Source organism: Fistularia commersonii, chromosome 20, assembly GCF_037954325.1.
Source record: "Fistularia commersonii isolate RoL2024-O1a breed Wild chromosome 20, RoL_Fcom_v1.0, whole genome shotgun sequence".
Classification (NCBI taxonomy): Eukaryota; Metazoa; Chordata; class Actinopteri; order Syngnathiformes; family Fistulariidae; genus Fistularia; species Fistularia commersonii.
In genome coordinates, this window is record NC_141303.1 from 14,356,325 (window position 1) to 14,382,500 (window position 26,176).

Below are 26,176 nucleotides of genomic sequence, written 5' to 3' on the forward strand. Positions count from 1 at the left end.
AACCTCCAGTGTGAGTCCAGTGTGGTTCACGGGTCGGTGGCCTCTCGAGCGTGCGTGTGAATGGGTGAATATGAGCCGCCGTAAATGGGTTATTCTTGGGCACCCCGTTAACCTGCAGGGATTTTACGATCCCGCACCAAAATCTGCAAAATCAGCGACGGCGGCAATGAAGAGAAAGAGAAGACGGTCGGGTTTATTACTTTTAATCAATCAGCTATAGCTACAAAATGTCCACCACTTCACACACTGACAGGATACAGAGGGAGTCTTTAATATTACATGCGTTGAGGACATCAATCTCACAGTTGAACCTATTGTGTCATTCAGGTTTGGGAATCGAATCACCGTAACTCTAACTACTTGACATTTTGGTGATTTGGTGTGCATAGCTCTAAAGTACAGAAGCAACCGAAGGAAAACAAAACCCTTTTGTATGTTTTTTTTTTGTTTCAGTGTGTAGTTATCTTTGTTTTTCATTATTTCAACCAATAACAAACCACATGGGGAGAATAAACTTACAGATACAGTCTCTTATAAAAGTAAGGTCTCTCAGAAATATGCGTCTTTGCTTTACATTGCAAACGTTTGTTTTTTTTTTTTTTCATTTATTTTTTTCAGAGCATCCAAAACCTATGTTACAGTACGACCAGCCCTCCACTCTCAGAGTAATGTCATCGATCAACGCTGAACTGCATAATCGTTTAGAAAACAGGTCTTTTGTTTTTTTTTTTGTTTTTTTTTGTTTTTGTTTTTTTGTTTTTTTTTGCAATACAACCCCCGAGTCCTCTTGTTTTTTCTCGAACCCTCGCTTTTTTGATCCCTTATTATTATTATTTTACAACAAGATGGTCACAGTCGGTAAATATATCGAGACAGAAAGAAGTGGCACTATTGCAAACTTGCAGGAGTAATGGGACGATCCACTGTGTCCTAATACTGAGCATGCGGTTTTCGTCAATTCGCTACTGCCGTGTTAGCATTTTTTATAGCTTTTTTTTCAGACAGGTTTATTTATAAGACTAAAATCTACCATTTGTCATGCAGAGAACGCACAATTCACGTCACTTGGAATGCAATGTCTAATACAGCTACAGAGTCTAGTTGCACATCGTCTAAACAGTAACTCAGTATGACTCAGTATGACCGCGAATGGAGGAGCAAGTGTTCTGCCTGTCCGATTTGCTAAGTGCTGTCCGCCAAACCGCCGCCTGGCGAGCCTTCTGCGCGCCTTTGCCATCTCACTTCCGCCGCCATGATGCTAAATAAGGAGCAGCCGCTACGTGGAATGACACAGCTCTACTAAGACGATACTCAGATACTCAGAAAAGGAACAAAAACAAACATCATTCCTATTATATACTTGTCATCCAAAGCAGTTTTCTAAATATGTATATATATATATATATATGTGTATATATATATATATATGTGTGTGTGTGTGTGTGTGTGTGTGTTATATGATACGTCATAATATATGATATATATATATATATATATATATATATATGTGTATATATATATATATAAATATATTGATAGAGAGAATAAAAACTTGACATGTGAGCCAGAGAGCCATCAACTCAGCACTATATACAACCTTTGGAAAGAAAGACACGTGGAGTTTAAGAAATCATCTTTTCACGAGGACAATCATCTTGAAAAAGCCAGACGGACGACACACAGAACAACATTTACAATGGCCGAAGGGGCGGGCGAGCCCGCGGGGTGATATGTGCATGTGTGCAAACCTAGAAGGTCAATATCATGATGAGAAGCATGGTGGCGCCCGGCGACGAAGAGCCGCGGGCGGAGGAGCCCCGGGCGCTTAGCCACTGCCCAGCATCTTTGTGGCGCGCTGGTTGGCCTCGTCGATCCTGGTCTTGTTTGAGTCGGCCTGGGACGAAGAAAAAGAGGGGGAATCAGTCGCTCACCTATCGAGCTGCGACTCCCTGACTAGCCTTGACCTTCACTTGACCTTCACGGGAACATAAGTTGACCTTAACCCTAGAACATTTACGTCAGGTGATTTTCACCCACGCAAGCTTCAGGCTGCTCACTGATGTTATTAATTGTATGTTTGTTTCCCTCCTCCCTAACCCCATCTATAAATTGATGAAAACTGTATTTTATCCAGGTTATTGTGTTACTCCCAATGGTGTTACTTATTTTAACATTAGTGTTATAGGGTTAATATAATGTCAATTTCACTATGATCTGTCAATAATTTTGACAGAATTTGACCTTGACGTCACCTTAATTTCACCTTAATGTGACCTTGATCTGACCTCCACATGGCCTTGGTTTGACCTTTCCCTGACCTGACTCTGGGTTTAAGTCACCAGCAACGGGAACGGGACTGTGTGGGCGTCAAACAGCGGCTCACATTGTTAACAGTCGTTGTTGTTGGCTGTTTAAATCAGATTTCTGAGTATATGAAAATCCACGTTTTATAAAATTCAAGTTTCCTCCCTCCCCAAACCCAGAGCACAAAACACTGAGAGTTGTGTGTGTGTGTGTGTGTGTGAAAGTGAGACTCACCTTCTCCATGATCCTGTCGATCTGGCGGTTCTGGGTGTCGATCTCGTTGCCCATGTCCAGGGCCATGTGACGCAGATTTCCAATGATACCTCCCACCTGCTCCAAATTCTCGTCCATTTCATTTTCCCGAGCGTCGTCTGTTACCCTGCACGCACATGCACGCTTGTCACACCCATGCTGTAAAAATTGTGCGTATTGGAGAACCTGTGTATGGAGGACCAGGTCTCAAACCTGGCGGACAGCAATGCTGCTGGAGGCACCGCTACATGTAAATATATAAGAATAAGAACAACTTTATTTATCCCGAAGGAAATTGTTGTGCCAGAGTTTCAAGTAAAAACATAACAATAATAAATAATAGTAGGAAATTGTAAAAAACAGTAAAAAAAAAAAGAGGGGGAGAATAAGACATATAAATAAAACTATAAAGTGTCAAAGTCAAGGCTATATGAATATATTATGTGATTCTATATAACTTAATATACCTGAATGGAACTATAAAGCATTTTATCATATACATAGCTATATGTGATTACACAAATATATGTAACGATATAATGCTAATATGTTGCTAAATATTAGTGCTATAATTCGATGACGATAGAAGTGTATGTAACTGTATATAACAAAATGTAGCCATGGCGTTTTTTTTTTAAATAAAGTCTATGTTAGCATGCTATCATTGTTATCCAATAGCGAGCGGTTTGCGGTCTACGGAGGTTCTCGGGCTGCCGACACGTCGACGTGGAATCAGCGAGATGATCGTGACGACGGTCTAGTTCTCCAGCCCTGACCTGTGTGAGTACGCCCCAATGTCCTCCACGGCTGACCTGTGTGTGTGTGTGTGTGTGTGTGTGTGTGTGAGGCGGAGGTCTCACCTGCGGATGAAGCCCCCACTGATGGCCATCTGTTCGCGCTCGTCCACCACGCGGGCCGGCTGACTGGCAACCACCCCGTCCTGGTTGTTCCCCCAGGCCTTGCTGGCGCCGCTCTTCATCCTGGAGGCCAACAGCGAAGGTGGGGTTACTTCTCGGCGCCACGCCGGCGGTCGCCTCAAGCAGGCTGCTCTCCTACAGGCACATCTACAGAGCAGTAGCTCCAGGCCAGCTGGTTCATGCATCCAGCACACAGCCACAGGAGGAACTAGACTAGATGAAGCAAAGCACAGCAGGCATGGACTGGAGGGGCTGGGGGGGGGGGGGCATGGGGGGGGGGGGGGCAGGGGGCGGGGCATTATGTGTGGGGTTCTATCTGGGAGGTAGAACATGCTGCACAGTCAGGCAGACCTTCTATGAGTCTGGTCAAACAAATCGAACAAAAATAAAGAAACAAGAAAAAGAAAACATGCACTTATGAGCCTCCGAGGTGAGGGTGTGTGTGTGTGTGTGTGTGTGTGTGTGTGTGTGTGTGATGACCCCCTACCCCACCCAGCCCCCAAAAAATAAGTCTGAATGTCGCAGTCAGACAGAGAACAAAGGAGACGCTCTGGGCCAACACACACACACACACACACACACACACATACACACACACACACACACACACACACACCAATGGGAGGGACGACAGAAGGAACTAAAGCAAGAGAAGAAAACTGAAGAAACAAGTTCAGAGAGAGTCAATCCTCTGGGACCCAGAACCTAGAACCCACCCTGGACACCACAAACCCCTCTGAAGGTCCTGGAGCAGCCTGAATGGAGGCTCTGCTGAGAGGGAACCCCCCTCCACACACACACACACACACACACACACACACAAGGACACACACACACAAGGACACTCCGTCCAAGTCCTTCTTCCTCTAACCAGCTTTGCTCTGACTGATCTGAGAAAATATAATTAGGTTCCACAAGGCGGGAAAGTGATCTGCCTCCATCAGGTTCCTAAGGTGACCTGGACCTCCATGTGACCTCCAGCAGAGGAGGACGGCGGCGTGCCGGGTTGGTGGGAGCTGCCTGACGCCGCAGGGATGGATCTTCTGGGTTGTTTTGTCTTCTGGCGTCCGTGGAGGAGCGTGAGCTTGCAGTGGCGGACGGCTGCAGACACAGCGGTGGAGGAGCGCTTGCATCCAGCGAGAGGACGTCACTGTCCTGACCCACTTCCTGCTCTCTCTGAGGACACTCACACACACACACACTCATGTACTCACACGCACATTGTGCTTCGTGCGTTGCTTTCTCATTTCCACCTCAGACTTCTAGGCTTGAAGCCTCTGCTCTCCCATCGAGGCATGTCTTGGTAGAAGGCTGCAAACATCTGGAGTGTGTCCTCACTGAAGGTCCGTGTCGGCTCTTGACTGCATTGAGCTCTTTGTTTGCGTATCTGCATGACACATTCGGAGATCGCCGCCGTCCCGACGGGCCCGCGGCTTCTCGGGTGGTCGGATCTCCCGCTTGCGGCGCCGCCCGGCTGCCTGGAGGACGGACCGGCATCTCCAACCGTCTACCTCACGTAGACGTCTGTCGGAAAGGATGTCCGTTTGTTCGGAAGCTTCCTTCCCACGGCCTTCTCTGATCGGACGTTCGGCGCCGTCGTCCAGGTGGATGCGAGCGAGACCCCCCAGGAGACCGGGACCATCTGGTCCGGGGCCGGCGGGGCATCGCAAAGGCCGGCTAATCCGGGATACTTACCCGAGGCCCGTCCCCTTTCATGGGTTCTTTCTACCATGGCAGGCTAAGCTAGAAGCTCCTGCTCCCAGGAGAACATCACGTACATCATTTACATCGGCATCACGGTCGCCGTGGCTACGGGTCACATGGCCGTCACGAGTGTCACTGTCATGCATGCATGAGCATTCAGAGGGTCATGCTCGTCATTCCATGTCACTGGTGTTCGGTGGTGGTGGTGGTGGTGGTGGTGGTGGTGGTGGGGTTCGGGGAACGTAAACAACAGAAAAAGGTCTCGCTGCCCGCAGAGGTGAAGGTCTAGTGCATGTTAGAGCAGTGTATGGTGGGCGAGATCATGCAGATGAGGAGAAGTGTCAAACACTCGGGTCGACCAGAGGCATCGTGGGGACGAGATCGCCACGTTCTGCGCTCCACGTGGAGCTCTTCTGGGATCTCAGCTCCAGGATGCTTCTGGAGCCCCAGCCCTGCTCCTTGGGGTTTATGCAACGTGAGCTCAGCGGTCAGTGGGCGAGAGTGTGTCTGCGGGGGAGGAGGAGGCTTCTGGGGCTTTTGGAGGTTAGGGCTCGGAGGAGGCTCTCTTAGATGAACCGGGGCCGGCTCGGTCCAGCTCGGCCGCGGGGGCCCGTCTGACCTCGGCGCTACATTCCCGTCGTGAACCCGATGGACCGCTGGAGGCTGAGAGCCCGAGAGCCCGGGACGACGCCTCGCTGTGCGGCCACGGGCCGGTCCGGCGGGAAGATCCACGCCGAGGGCATGAAAGTCGAACTGAAAGTCTATTACCGGGACGAGGATCCAGGGACCAGAATATCTGGACCGGGATGAAGATCCTCCTATCCTTCATGATAAGGGTTTCTATTGCGACGACGCCGTTCTGTTTGACTGACACTCACACAACCAGGTGTGTGTGTATATCACATACACACAACGAGGTGTGTATGTGATATACACACAAGGTGGCCTGGATTTGTTAGAGGAACATCTCTGCAAAGAGGAGCGTCTAAGCAAAGGTGTGACAGGAGGGGAGGGACTTTGAGCTTCAGCCAGACGTGACTGGAATTAGGAGAAGCTCACTCAGGGCCGGGGGTCTTCTGGCGATCTCCACACGGAACGTGAACCCTTTAGCATTAGCTTAGCTCGTGGCTGCTCTGAGGACTGGACGCTTTGACCCCTCCCTGTCTCCGGGACTCGGCGGGTCAGCGGCTCCTCCTGCCTCCCTGGGCTTAGGAGACCGGCGAAGCATGAAGACGAGGCTTCTGGGACGAGAGGTGTGACGTCGCGTGGACGCCTCGACACCCCGCCCGTTTACGACCGGGACAAAACCCGGAGGCGGCGACGCCTTCTCATGCCGAAGGAGCCTTTCGGTGGCTCGCGGACCGTCGCGGACGTCTCCTACGGAAAGATCCGCGGAGGGATTCAGTTCGACCTTCAGGCCCCGGGGCGTGAGGAGGCCGGGGCGGGGCGGGGCGGGGCGGGGCGGGGGTGTCTGGGCTGGAGCAGAGCGGACTGCCGGTTTGATAGCCACAACAATATCACTTCTACCTCGCTTTGTGTCTCAGATATTGACTGGTGTCTTTAATGGCAGGCAGGCAGGCAGGCAAGCAGCACCTACTTGTTACATGGACAGGAGCAAAGACCACAGAATTTCCCTAGATCGTTCAAATTCTTTTCTGCATCCTTCATGTCCTTATTGATTTGGTCCATCCCCTCCTCGATGCGCTCCAGTTGCTCTGATTAAACCCGAGTCATTTATCCCCGACAGAACGGAGCCCGAGCAGAGAGGAGGAGGCAGAGAGAGATAGAAAGAAGACAAGGGAGAGAAGACAACAACTTCAGACACTCACTGTGACGAAAGAAAGGTCAGAACGGAAAAAAAAAATAACCAAAGAAAAAAACGGAAGAAATCAAAAGAGGAAGAACTGGACGCCACCACAGACGTGAGAAACCTTGGAGGCCCGTTGTCAGTACCTACTTGTTACATGGACATATGAAAAGCCCACAGCATTTCCCTAAATCTTTTAAATTTTTCTCGGCTTCCTTCATGTCTTGGTTGATATGGTTCATGCCGTCCTCGACACGGTCGAGTTGCTCTGGTCGGGACAAAGGGACGACAGCAGTGCAGTGAATTCATCGGCACAGAGAGGAAGAGCAGCAACTCAGTCACCACGCCGCGCGTGTGTATGCGTGTGCGCATGTGAATATGCATGTGTATACGTGAGTGTGTGTGTGCATGTGTGGCGACCATGTAGGAGGATATAAAAGGTGTGTCTGCTACTTGTTAATTCATAAGATAGGATTAGAACGGAGTGACGAGCGCCTCTGAGCACGTCTGCGTGCCAGGGGCCGTGTGTGTGTGTGTGTGTGTGTGTGTGTGTGTGTGTGTGCAATCTGCAGGTCAGGTCAGTGGGCGTCCATTCACTTCAAGAAAAACAAGCGGTGTTTATTTGCATGTGAGAATAATGTGAATGAAAGATGTAAAGGTTTTCGCCACCGGCTGAGGAGCGTGTCGGATTGTAATCTGATTACTTTGCTTTGTTTTGGGATGTCAGACGAGGCCGGCTGTCCACCTGCAGACCTCCAGCTCTGGACTGGCGTGAACGTCCACTGATTGACGCCGCAGTGAGATTTCAAAATAAAAGCAGGCGGGGATTTTGTGCATCCGGTCCCCCCCCCCCCTTACACACTGTTGGAATACGTCTCCGTGGCAACGCACACCGTTGGACGCGACGTGGCGCTTCGTTATGTATTGACCGATTCGTTGTGCGGCGTTAGCTAGCGCTGCAGCGTAGCCCGAACAGGCTGTTTATGAATGAAATTTTTCACCGACAGGAGCTGGTCTGTTAGCTGAGGCCCAGCTAGCGCTCGCTAAGGTGGACGTTATCTGAGGCTCCTCGGAGGAGAGTGTGAGGAGCGTAGGAGGTCCTGGTGCCTCCTCGCGTTGGTGTTTGGCGGGTGACTGATCAGCAGAACACAGAGCTCCCGTTGTGGCTGATAAAGGAGCAGGATTCAGAGGAGGGGAGGGCACACCTGGACATGGAGAAGGTTCTTCTTCTCTGACCCTGGAATTTGTAAAACCCCCGGTTGCTTGTGGAGCGAGGCCGCGTCCAATCACGGGGCTTGCGCGTTTGACCTGGGGGGCGGGGCCCGTGACAGCCACGGTCCAATCGGAGCAGAGGCCGCCGCTGCCCATGGCTGGGAGGGCGTAAGAAGCTGCAGGAACCAGGGGTTTTACAAAGGCTGGATCGCTCAGCAGCAGATCTTCTGCCGGTGCCGCCTAAACCAACGGCTTCTCTTCTCTGTCCGCGAGGAGGCAGGGCCCTCAGGGGCCTCCTGGAGACCCCCTGGAGTCGAGCGCCCGGGCTCTATTCGGGTCAGACTGGTCCGACACGCCGGTCCCGTCGGTCATATGTGATTGGCTCCGACGTCCGCCAAAGGGGGTTCCTCCAGGTTCTCCGGGTTCCTCCTCGCACCGTCCCAGAACACGGGTGGTTCCGTGGAGGCCTCGACCCTCCACCTCCACCATCGATCAGAGTCCGGCCCTACATGTCCCCGCAGGGTCGCAGGGGGCGGAGCCTATCCCAGTTGGCCTCGGCGAGGGGGGGGGGGGGGCTCACCAACAGACACACCCAACCGTCCGCACCTCCGGACAATGCCGGGTCTCCGCTGGACCTCTTGCATGTTTCTGGACTGGGAGGAACCCGGAGAACCGAGAGGAACCCACGTAGGAAGGACCCCATGCGGGCATCCGATGGGGGACCAACAAAGTCGTGACCTCTGTCCCCCTGTGCCGCCTGCTCTATGAATATATACGAACCATCCTTTGAGTATCTTTAAACTCCTGGCGTGGACCGGGAGGAGAACTTCACACAGAGGCCAAATCATAACCCTGCCCGGTTTCCTAGGAGACCGACGAGAACAACATCCCGGTCCGCATTTGCATTCGGATCAAAATCTCGGCCTCGTTCTGGGCCAGTTTGACCCAAACAGCCCGAAAGGGCTGAAGGTCCAAAAGTGGACCTGCCTCCTTCACGCACAGGTCAGGGACGCCCCTCACCGCCCTTCTCTCTGCTTTTGGGCACTTTCAGGCTTTTCCTTTTTGCTGAAATAAATTAAGGAAGAAAGAAAGAAGGAAAGAAAGAAAGAAAAGCTGCCGGCAAAACAAAGGAGCGGTTAAAGCCAAACCAAAGGGTACGTTAGAAGGTCCAACCAAAGGTCAAAGGAAGCAGAAATCAACAACATTGTCAGAAGGTCAGCTGGAGATCAGATCACGCATGCACGGAGTTCCACCTCCCGGGATGCCATCCCATCAACCGTCCGAGAAGGAAAAGCACCTGCGTGAGATCCAGGTGTGCCCGGACCACACCTGCAGGGGAACACCACATCCCATAATTCCACACTCACCTCCTTGCTCATCCAGCATGACCAGAGTCCTGATGCCAGCATCTTTGCTCTGGAGGAGGAGGACCAGACAGCAGGGGTCAGGATGAAGATACAACACCATCAGCCACATACATGTGTGTGTGTGTGTGTGTGTGTATACTGATGACACTGATGAAGTCTTTCACAGGTAACCCAGCAGCATTGTGGGAATCCCACCGAAACATCTCAGCTCCAGCACAACAACCCCACTCCCCTCTTCTTCACGCCGCAGATTTGTCTCCAAGGTATCTCCACGGCTGTGACAGATGTTCTCCTCAGAGCAGCCAAAGTAAGCTAACCTGAAACTAGCTGAGGTCTGCCTTCAGACCAGATGATCCTTTTCATTTCCGGTTCTGAATTGCATAAAGTTCAACTTGCTACCTACTATCGCCATGTAGCCTAGCAGCCTAGCTTAGCTACGACCGCGAACCTGGTCAGATGGCTGGGACAAAGGATGCACGGACGATTCCCCATTCTTCTTCTTCTTATTCTTATTATTATCATATCTAGTATTATTATTGTTCATTTGGAACTTTGGCTATCTTAAAAAACAACTGTCACGTTAGCCTCAATTCTAAGCTAGCGAATTGATCTGAGACTTTAGCCTTCAGGTTGCAGCCTCCTCCTGCTTCCTGCGACAGGAGGAACAAACCAGAGAAGAGGGGGAGGAATTCACTGATCCGAAAACCCAGCCATCAGACACGGACGGAGGCGTTGGAGGTGTTGGAGATGTAAGAGACCAGGATGTCGATGGAGCTCCATCAGGTCCCTCACAGCCTTCCCCTGCTCTGTTTGTCTTTGAACGCACCACGGCACATAAAGCCAGCTGCTGCCTGCCCCTGATAAGCCTGAATACAGTTCGAATGCTTGGGCACACACACACACACACACACACACACCTGCCTCCTCAGCTCTTGTGAGGGTTCAGCCCTGCAGTTCGGGCGGTTCTGTGCTTCAGCCTCCACCAGGAGACAGGAGACAACCCACCGGCTGAGGACTATGAGGTTCTAGCCTTCTATCTGGAGTTCCATCCAGTTCACTGGTGGCTTCATCTCCAACACAACCCTCAGAGTTCCTCTAAGTTCCTGCAAACTGGTTCTTCTCAATAGTCCTGCTGGATTCAGGCGCTTCCATTGAGTTCCTGCCAGTGGTGCTGGGGGATATGGAGCAGTAAGATGCTTCAGGGAGGTGAGAGGACGTCGCATCGAGCCCATGTCCTCCACCCGAACCCCAACTGGACCGTTCATCTCCTTTGCATTCCTTTTATCTTCTCGGTTTCCTTCTAGAGATGATGGTCTTTGGACCGATGGCCCCCGAAACGGTCGACCTTCCATCCCAGAAACCAATAAGACGCCTGCTGAGGACGCAGCGGGTGTGTATCCTGCAGATCTGGCTCGGATCGACGGCGTGAACCACCCGATCTCATCCCTTCCTGCAGCCTGTGAGATGCCGCAATTCCCGCAAATTTTGTCTTCTACTTCTTATCCTCTGATCCTATCCCTCTTCCGCATCGCCCTCAACCTCAGTGGCGGGACATGACAGTGAGATAGAAGAAGGACGGCCTCACCTCCTCCACCAGCTGCAGCATGCGACGGGTGCTTTCCAGAGACTGTGGAGGAACCAAGGAAGACATGGTCAGCACCGTCATGGACACAAACGCACTCAGCAAAGCAGGGTGTGTGTGTGAGTGTGTGTGATGATCGTCTGAGGACGATCCGTGTGCCTATCTGTCCGAATAACAGATTGAATGAATGGGTTTAATCGCGGGTTGAAGAATAGGTTGACTTGGAGATGAAACCCGCTGACTCCATGAGACGCTGGAATAAACACAATAATTTATAGATTCCATCAACAGATTGAATTAATAGAGCAAATTAAAATTGATTCATTAAATTTGCAGGTTGAATAACACATCACAACACAGTCAAATCATGGTTAAAATCGCAGATTAAACCCTTTGTTCTGTATCAATAGTAGGACGTTATATAATGTTTGGGTACGTCTGGGAAGACCTCCCTTCCTCTGCTTCTGTCAGAGACCACGAGGTCCCCCTGAGCCAATGAGAGCGTCCGTTGCTGAGGGGAGCCAATGAGGGGAGGCCGAGCCGGGAGCTCCCGCTTCTTATTCTGCCTCTCGTCCCCTCTGTGTTTGTTTGCTCGGACGCTCTCCCGTATCTCCGCCGTGGCCCCCCCGTGCAGACGGCCATTAACGGATGGGAGCGCTCGCCGGAGCGACAAGAGCACAAACGGCGTTCTGCTGCCGCCATTTTGTGCCCGATTTTCCCGCGTTTGTGTGTCTGTGTGTGTGTTTGTGTGCGTTTAATATTCTGCTCATCTATGTCAGAGTGATTCATATGGGAAACAGGAGGCGCCGGTTTGCTCCAGGCCACGACTGGGGCTCACACACACACACACACACACAAACACACACACTCACACACATGCACAATAAAATGCTCACAAGGTCAAATACAAGCTTTGATTCCGACACATAAAACAGGACACATTTGCACCGCACACACACACACACACACACGTGTGTTGCTAGGGTTATTTTCAGTTCTGATTTTATCCACATTTAGGTTTTTGCCTCCGATCCGTCATTTCAGCGCGCGCGAGTGTAATGTGTCGAGTACACGAGGCCCGTGGCTCTCACCTCGTCGGCCAGCTGGTCGGCACGTTGCTGCATGTCCGACAGCTCGTTGCGCATGTCTGCATCGTCTGCCATGGCTGCTGGGCCCGGGGCTGGAGAGGGTCTCCAAACGGGATGAGAAGATCAGGGAATCCGGGGGGAGCTGGAGGAGACACAGGAGGCTGCTGTTACACACAGGTGGTTAAATTCCTCGCAGAGCCGCAGCAGAGAAGCTTCTCTTCCACCAGCGACCAGGAACCGCCTGGAAGATCAACCACAACGCGCTACGACGCTTCACAACCGACGGCCACTTCCAGCTGGATGGTCATCTCAGAGCTTTGAGAGGAGCTTTACGGTGGCGGCGGCGGCGGCGGCGGCGGCATCAGCCCGCTTTTCCTCTCCATCCCTTGAAAACAGTCATTATCGGGGACGTGACCTTCGGCAAGGTCAGGAACAGCAGCAGCAAACGGCTGGCGCTGACGCTAGCTGTGTGTTTGTTTATCAGACAGATGAAGCTAATTAGGTAAAGCCGTGTGTGTGTGTGTGTGTGTGTGTGTGTGTAGGGGGGGAATGGTAGTCTGAGAATGAGACGGCTGATGTGCATTTTGTCAGATTAGTGGGCCTGTTAGCCTGTTAGCTACGACATTACAAGGCGCGCCAGGGTTTGCAAAGCCGAGCAGCCAAACATGGATGATCGTCTCCTCCATGGATCACCGAAGATCTCCGCACTATCAGACGGGACTCTGCAAAGGACTAACAAAGTGGACAACCTTCTGGGCCGTTCAGATTGCAGACCAAACCAGAAAAAGAAGAAGAAGGAGGCGCTCCTCTCCAGATCACCATCCAAACACTGTGCGCAGGGAAGCCCGCCTGAGACTTTGACAACCAACACCTTCAACGTTGAAGGAAATAGAAAGCAACTGATGTTTGTTTCACCTAAGACGAACATCCTCCTATGGTGGACCTCCTCAACAACAACCAGTACTTCAGAAACGACCTTGCTGGAATAAGTCACCGAAGACCTCCTGAAACTCCACACATGGACAGCACGTAGATATTCATCTTCCCGGGATGTGATTTCCTCGCTCGAGGAGGCGGACGTGAAGAAGCGTGTGACATTTGACATCATCTAATCATCCACAACCATGGCTCGTGAAATAAAAGCCTCCGGGAGGCGGCAGATGATCTCAAGACCATCTGCGTTTCCATCCCTTGCTTCACATCATGCTGGATATGAAGCTCCAAGTCATCCATGGACCAAACGCTTATGAGGTGTACTTCTGCGTTCATGTCTTCATCCACCTGCAGGTCCTCAGACCATCTGCAGATGATTGACAGACAGACAGACAGACAGCGACAGCCCTGTTGCTGAAGGAGGTTTACGTGATCACGATACTTCCATCAACCTGCAGAAGGTCCTGCAGGTTGATGAAGTATCGTGCAGGAGCAGGACAGCAGGAGCTGGTCCAGCTGCGAGCGGGCGACCAATCACAGGGCCTCATGTAGAGACGTGCAAGCCTTCACACGTCTGGACAACGTACGCTCTCCATTGAAGCTCCTGAGTATATTTGGACTGGGAGGAGCCAGGAGAAGCTGGAGAGCGGGGACGGAAAGGTAGAAATCCCAGCAGGGGCGGTGGGAAAGCCGCCTACCGCGGTTGCCGACGGCGATGCGGAGCTCCTTCACAGCGGGGCGGAGGAGGCCGAGGAGCCCGCGAAGGAGTTATTTTGGGCAGAGGCTGGTTCTGGAGCAGCCTCGGGCTTGGAGGCTGAGCCGTGAAGAACGGAGGGAAAACCGCAGACACATGAAGACCCTCCACTTCTTCCTGGAGCTCTCCCCTCCCCCGTTCCCTCACAGCGCCGGCAGCCATGTTGGCTTATGTAAAGCCCAGCGTGGTCGGCGCCGCCTCATGCAGGCCAGCACACTTCACAGCGCCGTTACGTAACACCATCCACGGGATTAGAGGTTTTCACCCGACAAACTGACCTTCTCCTTTCCCTCTCCGTTACCGGTCCGGCGCTCTGCCCGTCTCGCCACCATCAAACCCGCCCGCCGCCACGGCTTTACGTAAGCGTCGGATGGAAACACGGCCGAGCGCGTTCGCACGTGAAATGAAGAATTTATGATGGCGTCGTCTGCGTGGGCAGAAGGTCCTCCTCCGCTGCGGGAGCGCAGGAGGCGGCTCTCTGACCTCCAGGTCCGGGTCGGTCCCGGTCGAAGTCCAGCCGCCTCAACAAGACCGGACGACGACCAACGGAAAAGTCTACGCCTCAGGTTCGGGTACGTCTCCTTGTAGGATGTTCTCCAAGCCCTGGAAGAAGCTGGATAAAGACCGCAAAAGCCCAAAAGCGAGAACCCGGGATTCCATCTTCTGCATGTCCCTTCCTCCGATGTTCCGACTGTGGCTGATCATCCGCAGACTGGAGGAAGATCAGGAGATCTAGGCGCCTTCCAAAGGTTCGGGTACGGTCCGGAATAGAGCTGGAAATAAAATCCGGAGAGGCGGTGTGTTCTTCAACTGGAAAAAGGATCCGTCCAGCGGTTTCTGCTCTATGAAGAACCTGGAGGTCAGCAGGTGGCAGATCAGAAGACCTTTCAAGCCAGGAGCCACAGGAAGGACCGACCTTCCTGGAGGTGGAAGACGTCCAAAAGTAGGCTGAGACCCCGTTCTGATTCACGATGATGAGGTCATTCTAACCTTTGACCCCACACCTGCAGGAGCTCCATCCCATCTTCCCCCCATGGGGACGATGGAGCGGATGATCTTGGAGACATCGGGCGGTCGAGGTCTTTTGAGACTTGACCTCTTTAGGCCTTCTTGAATCCCTGACTCCGGGTGGAACCAAGCAACAAACCGTCCCAACACCTGGAGACCTCCAGGAGAGATTTCTAGGGTGAATGGATCACCCATGCTCAGAGATGGACCGGCCCAGCTGCTGGACAGGTGGACCCGTGGAATGGATCTGGATATTGAGAAGAACCTGGACCGGTCAAGCTACATATTTGGAGGAAAGGTCTCCTCCAGTCCAGGTCCCAGATGCATGGAGATGTTTCTAGCTGAAGGCGTCTCCCGGTCCAATCTCCAGTGACACACGCGGCGTATAAATCCTGACTCTCTAAGTGTGTGTCTGATTTAACAGCGGGTTTAAATCACGGTAATTGCAAAGCGAGGTGAGTAACAACGCGTCCGATTCGCTGACGCCACTCTGAGCTTCCATCTTGGCCATTAAGCAGCCTGGAGTAATGGAGCAGGTTGCGATGGGAGGAAGAGGAGGATCAAACCTGTGACCTTTCACTGCCAGGCTGCTCTGTCATCCATGAAATATCCCATCGTCTCAGAGGACACACACACACACACACACACACACACTCACACACTGATTAAATGCTGACTTGGCTGACCCTCCGGGACACATGCATGTGATTCATCAGCGGTAAGGTTTGGACCACAGGCCGTCCGGACCACGCTTCCCCCAGATACCTTCACCCGAGGAAGGTCACCCTGCTTGCACCTGCCGGCTGCTGCCTGCTGACCGGCCTGTTGCCATGGAAACATTATGGGATGACTAAGGTCTCTGGCCTCACACACCACGGTGGAGTTTAATCTCTACTGACTTGCTAAGGTGTGGAAGGTCCATGAGATACACAGTACAGTGAACCCTCTTTCATTTCGGGGCTGATGTTCTAAAAATAACCCACAATAGGCGAAAATCCAGCTTTATTTTAGAATTATTATAGAATACAATGCTGTACTGTAGAATTAAACCAAAAATCAAAACCTGTTTTCAGGCCCAAGCATTTAAAAAAAAAAAAAAAAAAAAATGAACGTTTTCTTACAAATAACTATGATAGTTTTTAGAAATACTGTACAGTCAAATAATAATTCTAATAGATTCTAATAGTCAATACGAGGTTGGACGCATTGTGACTCACATGTATTTCACAGTTGCTCTCAATTTGCTCGGCTGTAACGTTTTTTTTTTACTGAAGACTGTGGTGCGGGAATCTTTTTCCGAGAGACGAACATATTTATGGGTAATTGCCAGCACTCTTTTTTTCTTCTTCTGTTATTTCCCTCCTTTTATATATATATATATATATATTTTTTTATCGGTTTATTTATTTATTTTTTTATTTTTAATTTTTTTATTTTATTTTATTTTTTTTTAATTCTTCTTCCCTCAGCTGCAGGGAATCTTCAATCTTTGTAGTTACTGCTAACAGTTAGACAATTCATATGTCATTATATTTCTTATTCTTCCTCCTTTCTACTATTATCTATTCCTGTTTTGTTTTTTTTTTAATTTTATTTTTTTTTTACATGAAACTCTGGCACAACAATTTCCTTCGGGATTAATAAAGTTATTCTCATCTCATCTCATCTCATCTCATATAACGAACCGTAGATTAATTTATTTCCTGATGGCGCCCTTCAGCCGCAAAGCTTCTACCTTCATTCAGCAGCTCCAGAAGTTCCACTTTTTCTGCGATAGTTAACATCTTCCTCTTCCTTTTGGGCGCCTCGTCAGGTGCCTTTACCGGTGCAGAACGTTTCGTCGACATTGTGGGTTTTGTCATGGGGAAAAGTTGCAAACGTAAATTTGGCAAGCTGTACAGAGATAGGGCACGGAGATTGTTGACACTGGTCTACCGTCCCTTAGCCAATTAGGATGCAGAAGACGACATACTATTCTGTAATTTAAAAAAACTGCACTAAAAGATCCACGAAACAGCGAAGCCGCAAAAGGTGAACAGCGTTTTAGCGAGGGTTTACTGTACACAGAAACTCTGAGAAACCCCACTCTGTACAATTCCTCAATTTCCACAAAAGATCTAACAAATACGTGTCTCAAAGTCACAGAATTCTATTTATAGCACACACACACACACACACACACAGTAACTATGGTACCAATCCTCTCTGCTTGTTTCAAACAAACCCACCTTTGTGTGATGGCCGCTGCGCGTTGACTCACACACACACACACGCCTCGTCCACATGTGCTGCATCACCATTGACATTTATGGCAGCGAATGGTACTCGGGTGACCTTTCGACCCCGCGGCAACAAGGAGGCAATCAAGAGCAGGAAGTGAAGCTGTGGTGGGGGTGCTCGCCGTTATTAAAATCACACACCGATCTCCGCTGTTAAAGTGTGTGTGTACAGCCATGCTGCTCAGAAGGCCGTGCCTCCGATTAGCTGCGACGAATCCACCCGTGAGGAGGTTGAAAACCCGGACCCGGAGTCGCACCAGTGCTGGGACCTCGTAGGAGGAAGTGGTCAGTGGCGAGGAGAGCATATTCCTCGACAACACCGCGAGCACGCCTGCATTCATCAGCGGTTTCCGCCGCCCTTATCAGCTTCCATCGGTCTTAAACACTCTTGACACACCCATCGTGTCCGGGCCAAGCGTGCCGATATGACCGAGAAGCCCCGGGATAGAACCCTGAGGTCCACCGCAAACGCTAAGCCAGAGTCTGCGGGCCGGGAAGTAAACGTTTGTTTATGTCGACCGAGTGCCTTACAGACACGAGGAGAAGGGAAGCAAATCAATAAAGCGGTGTGATCAGAAATCAAACACGGCCCGGAGCGTCGATCCACAGCCGCTCCGTCAACGCAGCGCTGATGTTTGAGGGATCGAGCAGAAACTCACGAAGGGACTTATGTGATCAGCGGCATCCTTACTTCTGGAGTCAGCGGGAGGTCAGCGGAGGAAGGAACGTTCAGACCTGATCCAAGCCGGACAAAAATGGGAGACGTTTAACTTGGTTGAGGGACAGGAGGACACAAGGCGAGTCCTACTTTCTTCCCGGGAGTCAAGAAGTCTGGACAGGCTTCCGGAGCGCGACAGCTGGATCTAGATTCGAACCACCGCCCTTTACCAGAACCTCAGACAGATCCCGGCTCAATGTGGGCGGCTTTCTGCCTCAAGTGTGATGGAGACAGAGGGGGGGAACGAGGGTTGGGACGGACAGGCACTAATCATCTATTGTTACTCACACCAGTAGCGCTAACAGCTACATGCTGACATGACAGCTTTAATATTCATAAGAGAAAACAACAGCGGACGGCTGGGGAAAACGATAGCGACCAGAGCGTCACGTCTGGAAAGGCCGGGGTGAGATAAGCCGGACAATGTTCCGGTGGAGTCCGAGGGACATCGCGGCTCTGCTACATTTTCAGGATGTGATTAACGAACAAATCCAAGCAGACAGATGCGAATGTTGAGTTTCTATTTATGTAACAATAAAGCTGCTCCTGTCTCGTTTATATACGAGCAGATACTGAGGTGAGATGGAACACTGCCTGGTCTGAGCTTCATTGTTCTTGGCGAGCACAATAGAGCTTTTCACACACACGAGTTTGTGTGCGTGTGTGTGTGTGCGCGTGCGGTGGTTGCCATTTTGTCCGATTTCCCTTTCGGAAACTCGGGTCTCTAGACGAAGCCGCGTGTTTGCCGTTTCCGGCGGCGGACGTTTCGTGCGAGAGCATGAACCATTAATGATCAACTCAAGGACAAAAAGTGGGTCGCACGGATGCGGCCCAAGCGATAGCGTCCGCTGTCCTCCAGGCCGAGCTGCCCGCCGTCGCCAGACGATCGCTTCTGACTCCCTCGATGCTTTTTCTGGCGCAAACCGCCGCAGACACAACTGTCTCGACGGACAGCGAGGCATGTGAGGGAGCAGGTCATTCCCCGGGCGTCGGTGACGCGGTGGGATGACCGGCCAGAGCCACGGAGGGCAAAGACCTCGGTCCGGACAAACCAAACCGCAGCCCGACACTTTATTCACCCCGGGTGGGAAACGGTCATTCATTTCTTTGGATTTGACATCATGGGTGAACCCTGAGCAAAGTTAAGGGTTCGGTGTTTTGCTCGACAGCACTTGCTCCGATCAATTTTGCTTCATAATAGACGTAGAGCTGGGATTCAGACACAGCCAGATCTGGGACGACTGAGGTCGACATGGGTGACCTTTCTAATTAGGGGGACGCAAGCGCTCCCTCTACTCAGCTGTCCGGAAACCACAGACAGAAACATCTAGTCCAGGACACGTCACTCGTTCGTCTCGTCCTCATGCAGCCAATTGCAGATGTACAGCGGACGAGCCGGCTCAGGAGGGGACTGTGCTGATTCAGAGTTAACGCTGAAATCACTCGCAACGGACGAATACAGAAGGTAAAGCGAGAGGCTTCCGGGTTGTTCTCTCCACCCCGGAGCTTCGGGTTGATCAGACAGTCACGACGGCGATGTCTTCTCCTCATTAGCACAAAGATAAGCCAGGGGTTTGATCATCTCAGCCGCTCCTGTTGGTCAAAGCGGCGATCTTATTCCTCCAAGACACGTCCGTGGATATTTCCGGGGAGGTGTTTATCGGCCCGCCCTCGGTGGAAATCACCTCGGCTCGCCGCGGGAACAAGGGCCGGCGCTCTGTTTTATGGCTTGATCAGAGAGTGACCTCTGACCTCGTCACATTAATGACGCTGGAGCGACAGAAAAGGAATCTTGGTCATAATCATCACGCTGTCATCAGCATACGTGTTTAGAAAAGAGCCACGGAACGGGACGGCTTTCGTTGGATCATTTGATCCACAGATCCTCATTTGAACACAGAAGGTCAGAGGTCATCTGGAAAAGGCATTTGACGGGGTGCGGAGAGGAAGTGCGCTCGTACGATCTGCAGGTCCGGAGCAAGGGGTTGACTTCGACAATAACGTCAAAACTAGACACGTGTATCTGAAACAGGCTTAGATATGAAAAACACGACTGGGAGTCCACAGAGGCAAAACCATCGCATAAAATAAAAGGATGTCAGAGAAGCAAAGAGCTCCACCAGTAAAGACGCCCGCGTGCAGCGGTAAGAGTTAATATGCCGATCCCGACGGGCGTTTGTCACACGCAAACATTCACCAGGGTTTTATATCTAAGTGTTTTGGAGTTCCGGGATGGAATCAGACCCCTGCTCAGGGAGAAGCCAAATGAGGAAGACGATTGTTCCCATAGTTGGAAATATGACACGTGTATATCATTTGCGGAAGTCTGAGTTTACGTTACAATCAGCGGAAGTGTCGCTGAGTGATTTTTGAAAGAGTATCGGTCTCGGGTGACGAGTCCGAGAAGTGATGTCAGCGTCTCTGGTCCCTTAGCGCCCTGAACGACTCATCGTCCGGCGCTAATGGGAGCCAGAGAAGATTCACGGCCGTCGGTATGGATCTGCATCCAAACTGCAAGGTCCATGAATACCATTAAAAGGCGGCCCTAAAATCGTACATTCAAAGCGAAAATCAGTCTTTGTAATGAGTTCCCCGTCTGCGGAGATGCTGAAGGTGCAGGATTCCACGCGCTTCGCTGGGGAATGTCATTTACATGCTGAGCGACGACGTGTTTTATTTGGGGTCGGAAGACGTCGGGAATAATCGGAGCATCTAACGAGAGTTGGTGTGAGACGGACGTGACGTTGAACAGCGCTGAGGGACGCGACGTTCAAATAATCTTTTCAGACCATCCTTCCGGGCACGTTAAAAGACGGCATAAATGACGCTCTGCCACGCGTGCTTTCGACGCCTGGAGCGACTCTTCCGTCCGAGTCCGGCGAGCGAGCGGCGGCGGAAGGAGGTCACCGGAGGGTTTACTGCGTATTCGGAAGAACCAGGCCAGAGTTTCTGAAGCACCGGGGGACAAATTAAAGTCCCGGACCGGGAGGTCTCCGGGCGCTTCACGCTGAAATGAACCTTCCGGATACAATCGATCGGCTTCGTTAAGGCAAAATAAGATCAATGAGAAAGAAGTCACTACAACAGAATATATCTGCTTTACGTTCCCAAGCGAGCGGGACCTCGGCTCCCCGTAGACGACACTGCCAGCCTGCTGCGTCTGGTATCACACGCATATCTGGTGCTGAGCGCTAGAAAGGTCTGCCTTTCAATGAATGAAGACTCAGTTATTTTTCAGCGAGCCTGACACAAGGATAGATCTCGAGCCACTGTGACATCTTCAGCCGGTGAAATACTGCCGAATATAAATACCGCTAAACGGGAGTGACGTTGGTAAACAGCGATCTCGCAAAGCCCCGAAGGACGGGCGTGACTCGGGGCTTTTCTGCCGGCGCCGAAGCTCAGCTGCGTCGGCCGGAGAGGGTAGAAGTGGAACGGCGCCGGCCGACGGCATTTTCTCGAGGGATTGGATTTCACGAGGTGACGGAGGCGGGTCCGACTGCAGCGCCGCCGCAGTTGGCAAATCCGGGAAACCATCTGCTCGCGTATTTTCCTCAAGCCGTTCTTCTCCCGGTGCCGCCGAGGCCGCCGCGTTGTGGCGGTACGGGAGGCTTCAGCTCAATATTTGACCACCTTCACGTGAGGAGCACAAAGGAACCACCGCACCTGCCTGGTGGACCCCGACCCCCCCCAGGCCGCACTGCAGCACCATAAATATCCACAAGACAGACCTTCGGCCCGCAAACGCCGCCGGAGCGGGACCTCCTCGCTCCGTCACGGCGCCCAACGCGCCCTGGGAGCACAACAGGAGCTGGCCGAAGTGGCCTTCGGAAGTCTAGGCGTTACTTCTGTGAGGAGCCTGCGCGCACACACACACACACACACACACACACAGCAGGTTTACACCGAAGTGATTCTAGAAGCTGAAGAAGGCCGTTTCCTCCGATTCTTTAAAATCCCCGTCTCCCCAACAGGAGCCGATATTTGTTTGGGCGGCAGATTAAATCATCCGAGGATCTGGAAGCGCGTCTGGAGGACCGGTGAGCCTCTCAGCCTGTGCGGTCACTGCGGCAGCCATTTTGTTTCCCTGTTTTTGTTTACATGCACATCGTCCCGCGTACGCGCGTGTGTGTGTGTGTGTGTGTGTGTGGAGACGAGCGACCCGACAGAGATAGCCCTCCCCTGCCTGGTTTTTCAGCCCGCGCTGCACGTTTCTCCTGGTCCTTCCTGGACGCTTCTTCTCGGACTCCGTGAGAGGAGCTCAAGAAGGGGACCGGGAACTGCCGGTGGAGCTCAGAGTCGTGTGAAAACCTCTGGAATGGTGAGGATCACGCGCTTTTCTTGGCTAAGCGACATCTGAATGTCGTGAGCCGAAGGTGCTGAGATGAACCGGCGGTAACATCTGGTCCCTCGAGCGCCAAACACTGTGGGTTTTGGAATGAAGTCCACCTCCCGTGGACCTTCACCGGGCTCTGCGGGACCTGCACCAGGTTCTCTGGAAGCTACCTGCAACATCTAGAAGGACCTGGGCTTGCTTAGACTGCAGCTTCATGTTGGGGGAAGATCTCCTGATGGGATGCAAACATCTAGCAGCCCTCTCACTGCTGCTGTTTGTGAGAAGCAGTGTGTCAGGAGGTGGAGCTCCGAGTCCCTCGGCGGCTCCTCCGCACCTCCCCCTCCGCGTGCACGCTGCATCGTGCGCGGCAGCCATGGCAACCGCAGCTTCCTCAGAGGAGCCTCCGTCCTCCGCCATCATGGGGACCACGATCCGCACACGCACACGCGGATCATTCTCCCGTGCGTGACGCGTCCGTGCACGGGCATCCTTCCGAGTGCGCCATTCGTCGCCATCCCGTCATGCACGCGGGCGCCGCGCGGCGGTTTGTCCGCATCGCGCTTTTTCTCCGCACCGCCGCGGCCGTGCGCGATCACGCACGCGTCGGTGGGCGCCACGCAGGGGCGTGCACGTAACGGGAACGCGCGTCGCCGAGGTGATAGATGCTAACGGGGAGATTCGTGTGCATGCGTTTGTGTGTGTGTGTGTGTGTGTGTGTGTGCGGGTCGGTGTCATAGTGCGGGTTTCACCGCAGCCCCCCCACTCCCCCCGTGACGCAAAGGAGCATCGTGGACGGAGGAGCAGCCCCCCCCCGCAACTTCCCCGTGGCGCAGTTCTCTCCACCGTCACGTCACGTCCTCCGCAGCCACCTCGAACGCGCGTCCCCGCGGCAGACGTGACCGTGGGTTTCGGAATCTGCGACAGCGTGTGTGTGCGTGTGTGTGTGTGGGTGGGTGGGGAGGGGGGGGGCTGTCTGGGTCCCACGCCCCCGCTGACAATGCGGCGTTCGGACCCCCGAACCCACGGGTTTCTCCACACCTGACACGCACGGCGTGGGCGCGCAGCCGGAAACGCCCACGGCCGCTTTACGCATTATAGCGCAGCGCGTCCACGCAGCATCTACCTCCACCCATCCATCCATCCATCCATCCACCCATCCATCCATCCATCCATCCAACCCGCACCCTGCCCCGCACGACCGTGTACAAAAAGAATCCGTGCGTGTTTCTCGGCTCCGGCTCACCTGTGCGGTTCTCCCGGCTGGACGGTGAAGACTCGGACCTCCTCTCCTTCTGACGGGAAGCAGCGGCTCCTCAAAGATGGCCGACACTTCTGACGTCAGCAGCGCCTTTTAATAGATATCTGAGAGAGAGAGAGAGAGAGAGAGAGAGGGAGAGGGAGAGGGAGAGGGAGAGGGAGAGGGGTGGAGGGAGGGGTTGGTGGGTCTGATCGCACCTGCAGCACAACAGCTGAATATTGGAGATGGTTGGAATGTGAGGTCAGCAACATCTTGGATGAGACATGAAGGGATGAACTGCACTCACTCATTCACTCACTGCTGATAGGGCTTGGTGGGACATGATAGATAGATAGATAGATAGATAGATAGATAGATAGATAGATAGATAGATAGATAGATAGATAGATGGATGGATGGATGGATGACAGATGGATGGATGGATGGGTGGGTGGGTGGATGGATGATAGATAGATAGATAGATAGATAGATAGATAGATAGATAGATAGATAGATAGATAGATAGATAGATAGATAGATAGATAGATAGATAGATAGATAGATAGATAGATAGATAGATAGATAGATAGATAGATAGATGGATAGATGGATGGAGGGATGGATGATGGATGATAGATAGATAGATAGATAGATAGATAGATAGATAGATAGATAGATAGATAGATAGATAGATAGATGGATAGATAGATAGATAGATAGATGGATGGATGGATGATAGATAGATAGATAGATAGATAGATAGATAGATAGATAGATAGATAGATAGATAGATAGATAGATAGATAGATAGATAAATAGATGGATAGATAGATAGATAGATAGATAGATAGATAGATAGATAGATAGATAGATAGATAGATAGATGATGGATGATAGATAGATAGATAGATAGATAGATAGATAGATAGATAGATAGATAGATAGATAGATAGATAGATAGATAGATAGATAGATGGATAGATGGATGGAGGGATGGATGATAGATAGATAGATAGATAGATAGATAGATAGATAGATAGATAGATAGATAGATAGATGGATGGATGGATGGATGGATGGATGGATGGATGGATGGATGATAGATAGATAGATAGATAGATAGATAGATAGATAGATAGATAGATAGATAGATAGATAGATAGATAGATAGATAGATAGATAGATAGATAGATAGATAGATAGGGGGGAGGGGAGATGAGCTGATCCAGGATCAGGAGATCCCTCCAGCAGCTCTGGCTGTGGTGACCTCCTCATCTCGCATCTCCAGACCTTCGACTGTGTCTCCCGAACACCTTGTAGAACCTTCTCGTCTTCTCCATCCCAGCCAAGACCGAGGAGACACGTTTGACACGCAGAGTCCGGGTGCAGGACGAGGTGGCCCTTCATCCGTCACCCCCCCATACCTTAAACCCCCACCTGGACCAATCACAGGGCCTCATGTAGAGACACCATCCACACGTCTGGACCACGTAGGGTCTCCATGAAGCTCCTGCCTGTGTTTGGACTGCAGGAGGAACCCAGAAGAAGCCTGAGGAAATCCTTGAAAAACAATTTTCCACAAGATCCATCAGCAGGATGAACTGCAGTGCTCCATGCTGGTGATCACCTTCTCACTCTGCAGAAGAAGTTTCACCTGAGCCAATGATCACAATAGCCTGGATGAAAGGTCCATCTGACACAGCAGGAGGTTGGAAATAAGGGTGTGTGTCTGTGTGTGAGTGTGTGTGTGTGTGTGTGTGTAAAACTCACCCCATGAGGATGATCTATCACAGCTTCAGCCTTCTGAGAGGGTGAATGAATGAATGGATAATAAATGTAGGTATAAACTACTCCTAATTGCATAATCTGTTGTCATAAAGATGACACCCCTACACACAGCTTGTGTGTGTGTGTGTGTGTGTGTAGGGGTGTGTGTGGAGGCCCCCGAGAGCCCAGTGTCTGCACGGATCCTCCATCCCAGAGCTGCTCACCAAAGGTCCCAGTGTGTGGAGTAGATGTTCTCCAGGAGTGTTACATAAGGCAGGAAGCAGCCATTACATAATGGTCATCTCCAAATCGGCGAGATGAATGAAGAGGCTCCGTTCATGCATTCATCCCCGCGCCTCCTGGGGAAACCGCGCCGACTTCTGGCTGTTTGCCCTGATTTCCACGGAGCTGAAGGGAAGCGACGCACTTCTCTTCCAGTGACTCAGCATCTTCTCCCGCCTCACACCGCAGCTCACGCACACACCACGGGGTTCGGTGCACGTCCGGCCCCGAGATGCGGGATCCACAATGACGGGTTTTCGAAGGAAAGACCTCCATTCATCAGCAGGAGGTTCTTCTCGAGCATCAGAAAGCTCCTCAACTTCTTCTCCTCATCCACGAGAACACACGGCTCTCCAACACACACATGAAAGGGCCTCTGAAGGTCCATCAACATGCATGAGGTTGTGTTTGTATGTGTGTGTTTGCATAATTGTGGACGTGCCTGAATGCATGAACTACTGCATCTATGCATGAGTATGCTTATGTGTGTGTGTGTGTGTGTGTGCACGTCCAGGGCACTCCGTCTGCTGGTCGGCTGCAGGAGAGGATTAGCAGACCAGCTGATCTCTTCTCCTTGCAGACACACTTCAGTCCTAATTAAACTTCACAGAAAAGGTGTCAGTCTGGGG

General features: G+C 51.6%; 1 protein-coding gene across 2 annotated transcripts; it reads right to left on the bottom strand.

Moving 5' to 3' along the window:
* Positions 1 to 187: 187 nt before the first annotated feature.
* On the bottom strand, positions 188 to 23,616 carry snap25a (synaptosome associated protein 25a). 2 transcript variants are annotated; one of them, XM_086166723.1, is made up of 8 exons: positions 23,505 to 23,616; positions 12,237 to 12,375; positions 11,149 to 11,190; positions 9,564 to 9,612; positions 6,775 to 6,892; positions 3,417 to 3,536; positions 2,539 to 2,683; positions 188 to 1,894 (listed from the first exon to the last, which is right to left on the bottom strand). In XM_086166723.1, exons 2-8 carry the CDS (start codon positions 12,306 to 12,308, stop codon positions 1,826 to 1,828), a joined length of 615 nt encoding a protein of 204 aa, XP_086022849.1. In that variant the 5' UTR covers positions 12,309 to 12,375; positions 23,505 to 23,616; the 3' UTR covers positions 188 to 1,825. The 2 variants fall into 2 exon arrangements, with proteins under 2 accessions (XP_086022849.1, XP_086022850.1); XM_086166724.1 differs by lacking the exon at positions 6,775 to 6,892 and adding an exon at positions 7,135 to 7,252.
* Between the last annotated feature and the right edge of the window lie 2,560 nt (positions 23,617 to 26,176).